Source organism: Morone saxatilis, unplaced genomic scaffold (assembly GCF_004916995.1).
Source record: "Morone saxatilis isolate NCDOM2014 unplaced genomic scaffold, NCSU_SB_2.0 Contig23, whole genome shotgun sequence".
NCBI classification, from domain to species: domain Eukaryota; kingdom Metazoa; phylum Chordata; class Actinopteri; family Moronidae; genus Morone; species Morone saxatilis.
In genome coordinates, this window is record NW_023339796.1 from 233,482 (window position 1) to 240,453 (window position 6,972).

At 43.2% G+C, this 6,972-nt stretch overlaps 1 protein-coding gene across 1 annotated transcript in view; it reads right to left on the minus strand.

The window, feature by feature from the left end:
- Window positions 1-5,015: 5,015 nt before the first annotated feature.
- The window catches only part of LOC118334393 (coiled-coil domain-containing protein 171-like), a 3,845-nt gene continuing 1,888 nt past the window's right edge, over window positions 5,016-6,972 (minus strand). Inside the window, exons 5-7 of the mRNA XM_035670296.1 lie at window positions 6,439-6,637; window positions 5,251-5,302; window positions 5,016-5,166 (exon numbers count right to left, since the gene is read on the minus strand). Coding sequence (XP_035526189.1) covers window positions 5,016-5,166; window positions 5,251-5,302; window positions 6,439-6,637 — 402 coding nt within the window. The remainder of the gene's footprint in view (window positions 5,167-5,250; window positions 5,303-6,438; window positions 6,638-6,972) is intronic.

A 6,972-nucleotide genomic window follows, 5' to 3' on the forward strand; every position in this document is an offset into this window, starting at 1 on the left:
GAGTTGCTGATTGTTGGAAACACTAACAGAGACGCCTTTAATGGGTTTTATTCTGTTTCTGTCCACTTTGAATGAAGTTATGATGATGTGTGGGATAAAATGAGCCGTAGCACCTGTTGTTTGAGATGCTGGTGCTGCAGTGTGACATCCAGTGAATTTTGTATATATCCTTTAAATGGCAACTCTTTACCCTTGTAGTTAGCATTTATAAGCACTATTTAAACAATGAATAAATGGTTTATAAACACTATAAACACTTATAAACAGATATAAACAGATATAAATGTTTATTAATTTGCGTTATTGGACAATAATTCTAACTTAGCTTTATTATAGATTATTATTCATTATCTGTTTACGGCACAGCAGGAGTTAACAAATACACCTATATTTATATCAGATAAAGTATTACAATAAAGTTCCCCATTAGAACTTTATTGATCTGATGGTTCCTTCCTGTTGAGACTCTGCTGGTCTCCAGTCTGTACCGGATCCTCAGTCCCAGTTGGTGAAGGTCAGGACGGTGTCGCTGTCAGACGACACTCTGGTGAATCCACCGAAAACGATTGATTGAGCCGCGAGCGAGCGAGCCTCCTCTAATCAATAACTCGTTAACGGCGGCGGCAGGAAGACAAAGGTAACAACCCTGAGAGGACTGAAGATCACTGACAGACCTGCTGCTTTCACAGCGGAAAACAACCAATATCACAGCGTCTCTGAACAAATATCAGATAGAATATCAATAATATCAGTGTTATTGATTGAATGTCGTCTTACTTCTGTTTCCAAACGTCACACAACCTCACTGACTGCTGGAATGAAGTAATCAACTCTCTGGTTTTACACAAACTTCCTGCAGTTACTGAGTTCACTGTTTGGGTTCATTGATCAGTTGAAATATATAATGAAATATCCATAAAATATGTGACTGAGTCAGTTTCTAAATGATAGAAAATAAGCTTGGGAACTGCTGATGTAAACAATGCAGCTCAGTTGTGAGAATTATTTTATGATTTTTTTTATCTCTTGGCACAATCAATCAAAAAATTACCAAAATCGCAATATATAAAGTATTGAAATCACAGAAACTGCAGGTAAAATGTGACAAATAGCATTACAATGAAATACTGCAGGGACGCACTGACCTAAAAATCTTTAGTTGCTGTCACATGAGTGGGGCTGTTTACTGTCAAGAACCTGATGATACATATAACGATATAACACCGTTACAGTTCAGTATACTGATATATTGTGATACTGTAAGCTAGGCGATCTATATTGCGGAATTAACGTTTTGGGAAAACTATCATAGTATAAAGAACAAACCATCATCTGCATAAAATCTGAGTTTATTTTCTTATGTAAGCAGAACAGTTGATCTGTATTTGTATTGATCTCAGTCACTGTAACATCCAACATCACATCCCTCAGTTCACAGCACTGCCATCTGGTGGTTGGAAGTTTAATATAAAAATCACAAAATAAAATATTGCAATATTTTTCAATATTTTCTTGATTTTAATAGTTTTTTAAGTAAAAATTTGTGGTGCAAAAATGTTAATTCCCACAATAATTGTGAAAATAAGGACAATATGATGTTATCTGGTTGTAACTTTAATGCCATCAGGGGTTTTGGGAGTGTAACAATTCTGTCTGCTATCAGGTGCTAAGACCAGGGTTCCCACAAACCTGCAAACACCTGGACAAATATCTGTATTTTATCCCCTCAGATCGTCTAAACCCGGGTGCGTATTTTTTTTAAACTTGACTCAAAGTTGACGGTTGAACTGTTGTTGGAGCGCAGAGCAAAAAAAAAAAAGATGCGGGACGAACGACTGCAAAATAATAATATTAAATATATTACTGTAACGTTACTGTTTGTAGTTGCAGCCTTAATGTGATGATGCTTGTTTGTGGGTTCTCCATCTTGTGTCACACACACACACACACACACACACACACACAGTTAATAGCTGAAGCCCCCAGAGTTGTGTCCCACATCAGTCGGCTGAGGGAAACTTATTTAGTAATTATCCTCCGAGCGCAGCGATTAATGTAGCTCCGAAGGAAGAGAGGAAGAGAGAAAGAGCAAGAGAGAGAGTGAGGCTGCAACTGAGCTGCTGCAGAGAGAGAGGGAGAGACAGAGAGAGAGAGAGAGAAGGGTCTGCAGAGAGAATAAGATGTGAGAAAGGAGAGAGAGCAGAACAGTGCAGTTAGAGGGATTGATTGAATAAATGCGGTAAAACCTCTGAGAGGAGAGCGAGCGAGCGAGCGAGCGAGTTTAGAATTACTGCTGAGTGGAGAGCGGGCGGTAGAGAGAGAGGGAGAAGGGCAGAGATTGGAGAGGCGGACCCGTGAAAGGAAGGAGAGAGGAGGATGCGGTGGCTGAGGAGGTCCGTGAGGGGGGGGACGCCAAGTCGAGGATGTTCGCGGGACGAAGACGGACGTTTGCAGCTTAACCTCATTGGCTGACAGGTGGCGGCTGCTTTGGCCAATCCCGTCTGACTCTGTGTGTCCTCTCCTCAGATGATGGGGAACAGCTGTGATCGAGGTACCGTCTCTTCCTCTCTCTCTCTCTCTGTTTCTGTCCGTGTCATGTGACCCACTTGTCATACCTGGCTTCCTGCGGCATGTTGCCTCAACTTTGTGTCTGTGGTTTTGGGACCATCGACTCCCCCCCACCCCCACCTCTGTCCTCAGGTGGCGGGTTTTGGGGGGATGGGAGGGGATGGGAGGGGATGTGCATGAAAGTTTGTCCCCGGCTCCTGGCAGCGCTGCGTGCATGCAGCCCTGCAGCTGGAACTTGATCCAGCACTTTGCTGAATAAACGCTGACTGCTGCTGCATGCTGCGTTCACTGTGGCTCCGTTACAGCCGGCTCGGTGTCCTTCCTGTTGCAGCCGGCGGCACGTTTATGTGTTTTCATATCATTTAAACATCCTGTGAACTCCACACGGTGCTGATTTAATGTGTCGCTGTTTGGTTCGGTATCCATGTGAAAACTGTTGATTCTGTGTATGAGCTCATTATGATAAACTGCTGGAGACACTTTACTGAACACTGCAACGTTATTAAAGGGTTATTCAGGTACCGCATTTGTCAGCAATTCTAACTTCTCCTGTGAAGATATTCTATATTATTCCAGCTGTTTCACTGTCTGTTCATACAGCAGCCTCCATGTATGGCTGCCCACAGGAGGAGTTACAGATACACTACTGATCATTTTTATCTATTGGTAGAAGGGTTGGATGAATACATTGATTATCTGCGATTGTTGTACTTTTGGCTGATTTCTGTTATTTAATGTTTGATGCTCTGCTCGGTGACAGACGTTCATTGTCGCAGTACACTGAGCCGAGTGAGAGGAAAGACAGCTGTCATCATTAATCAGTCTCAATATCCATCAAAATAATCACAATATGAGGTTTTATAAGATGTCTGATATCATGCGCTAAGATCAGGGTTCCCATACGTCCTGGAATAACTGGGAAACCTTGAATTTAGAGACTAGTTTTCCACTCATGGAAACACCTGGAAATGGATTAAAATGGCCAAATATCCTCAAAATCTGTGCTGTCCTGTAGATCGGCTAAACCAAGCAGTATGTTAGAGACACAACCGCAGTTTAAGATGGTTTGTTAATAAACAATATTTTAATACGGCACTGAGGTGATTTACAGTGGCTACGACCAGGACTCTGACTCCGGGGATGGGAGGCGAGAGGCAGCAACAGTGTGTAGAGCCAGAATATTTTTACATCTAAAGCCTTGTTCACTTTACTGGCATTTACTGACATTATCCTGCAGTCGGTCGGCATGTTAGTGAAGCTACCTGCTGCTGTGCCACAGGCTGAACTGCACACACCTGTCTCATCTTAAAGCCGTGTGTTTGGTTCCTGCTGCTGATGCTGCAGGTATTTAACAAAGTCAAAGGAAAGGACATTTTCAATTAGCGCCAATTCATAACAGAAGTTATCTCAGGACACCTTTCAAGTAGATCAGGTTTAGACCGTTCTGCTTATAACATTTACAGAGACCCAACAGTTACCACCATGAGCAAGACCTTGGAGACAGGGGAAAGGAAAAAGCTTGAAAGTTGCTTTGTGATGTCCGACAGCTCTGTGAGTGAGCGCCACTGCTAACTGAAACTACGCAGACTGCGACGTTTGTGCTCGCCACAGATTTCCTAATGAACTAAAATGTGTTTTAGGTGCAGCACTGCTTCCTCTGCTGCTCTGTCATTTTATTACTAGTTTGATACCTTGCATTGATAAAAAATACAACCACAAATTAGACGCTGATTCACTAATATGATCACAGGGAGGATATGGGAAGGACTCCTCATCGTGTCACCGGGATCATTCCCACTCTTTCACATTCATTGTTGATCAGCTGGAGTGTGAGTCTGACTGTCAGATGATCTTTATAATAAAATATATGACTTATGTGTTCATGGATCAGTGACACATGCAGCTTTATCATACAATTAAAATACTACGCAGGTTTTTTTAAATTTTTCGGAGCGAAGCGGTGAGCCTTGTGCAGTGGGGTGAAATCTGAATTGAGCGGAGCAACCCCGAGGGGCTTTTAACGGATATGGTCGGTCATTTGCGGTGGAATTTTTACTTTACAAATGACCAACATGGCAGATTGGCACCTTTTTTAAAAAAGGGCTTCACCTAAAAACATCTGCATCGTTGTCTTTTTGTGGAAGGAAGCAGGACGACAATTACTTCTGGGTTGGACTACAAACGCTCTATTGGTGGACACAAACGCTCCAATGAGATGCTGCTGCATGTGGAAGCAGGACGCTGTTTGATGTTAGCATCCAGTGCTGTGTGATAATATGACAGGTGATGTGTTTACAACCTGTACTGCTGCCCACAGTCTCCCAGTAAATTATTTCATTCCCCTGTAAACGTCTGTCAGTAGCAGTGGATTTTAGTCCTGTGAACTGAAACTAGTCCTGGTTTTGCTGGTGGTTTTGAATCCTTCAGAGGACCTCAGAGATCCTCTGTCACCACATGTCTTCCTGCTGCCGTAGGTGAGGAGTTATTTTTGGCTTCCTGCCTGCTGAGGCAGCGTCGGCAGCGTCCCTGCAGCTGTTCACAGACTCGTAGGCAGTTCGAGAGCCGGCTCGATAGCCTCTTGGGGCCTCCAGAGCCGGACTGCAACAACCTCAGACATTATGGCTGTTGAGTGAGCTGGAGAGGAAGTGAGAGGGTCTAAAATTAGCTTTAAGATCAATGAACCTGGACGTGAGCCAGCTCTGAGGACCTGGTCTGGTCAGGACGACACACCGTGCTGGATGTAACATATGGAGGAGTCCGTCAGGTTAAACTCCCTCGACTCGTAAACCATCACTAGTGTGAAGACTGTGCAGGGCTGTGAACCTGTCTGTCTGTCTGTCCTTGACACACTTCTGTGCCCTCAGACAGACAGACGGGTCAGAAACACTGCAGCTGTCTGTCAGGTTTAATGTCGTGAAGGAAGATCAGATCCAGGTGCACCAGTAATGAAGCTGTATGGCACAGAGGGATGAGCTGCATCAGGCTGCGGCTGCACAGATCATTTCATAAACAATAAATTTATTATTGGTTTCTTTAGCGATTTGTTGACAGGAGAAACTGTTTTCCTGAACAGAGAAATCTGGATCTGGAACGTCCCCAACGAGAACAAGAACTATAAATCTATCGGTGGTCCAACTGTAACGACGAGCGAACCATATTTGATTTGATTAAGAATACAACTTAATGAACTGTAATATAGCGTAATATTAGGCTGTAAATCACACATAAAGAAACACACATTACCTGAGACATACCACCAAACGGTCTTTAGCAGAGGTTTATACTTTGATACCATACTGGTATAAAAGTCCAGGGCAGCAAAATAGGATAATTATTTTTAGATTAAGGTAATCAGGGAAATTCACACTGAAAACACAGCGACACATTTATAATAATGTTAATTACTATATATTATATATTCTATTATTATACAGTGGTAGATATTTTGGGGGATTTTATGTTTTATAGGACAGCAACAGTTGGAGAAATGAACAGGACAGACAGGGTTGGATTTAAACCTTATGTAAGTTACCTGCAGCATTCGGAGTATTTGGTGTGCTGGTGTCTCTGCGTCTAACTGCCTAAACTGTCGCTGGTGGAGGTTTCTGTGCCACTGAAACTCAAACTCTCCCTCGTCTCTCTCCTCGAGCTGTCTTCATTTTATTCCTCCCACCGCCTGTAAAAGGACAGGACGAGGGAATATGAGGGGGCAGAGAGGAGCATGCAGCGTCCCATTACTGCCTGTGTGTGTGTTTGAATGTAACTCCCCATTATCTGAACATGGACACCCAGCGGACCGCTTGTCGTTGTCGCTGTCTGTGCAGTGTGTAGTTACATTTCTGTGGAGGTCCACGTCAGTCTACAGCGTACCTACGGCTTTAGTACGGTAACCGTTAACATAACTGCCCCCTCCTAAACCCGTCGTGTCTTCATCATCCCCAGAGTCACAGTCTTGGTCGTAGCCGCTGCACATCACCAGTGTTGGGTCCCGGCCGTGGTCACCAGCCGCTCTGGCTCTGGTGCTCATTGTGGCCCCGCTCGCCGGCAGCTCGGCCCCTCGCCTCCTGTGCTAAACACCCCCCGGTAACAGTCAGCTAATAGGATAAGTTAATTATAATTATACAAAACAAAGTTGTTGAAGCTGTTTAGGTCAAAAATTTGAAGTAAAACTAACTTAATATTAAGATTAAGATTAAAACATTCTTGATCAGGTAGCTAATCTCCATCAATCATTAGCTCGATGGTTAGCTAGCACAGCTAAAACCTCATCTTCGCAAAATGCTAACTAGCTAGCTAATTTACGTCAGTTGTTGGTAAACCCAGTAAAAAGTACTTCATCAGGAATTTTACTGAACTTATAAAACTCAGTTAGAGTGAGTTAAAACTAGTAAAAGCTGCTTCATC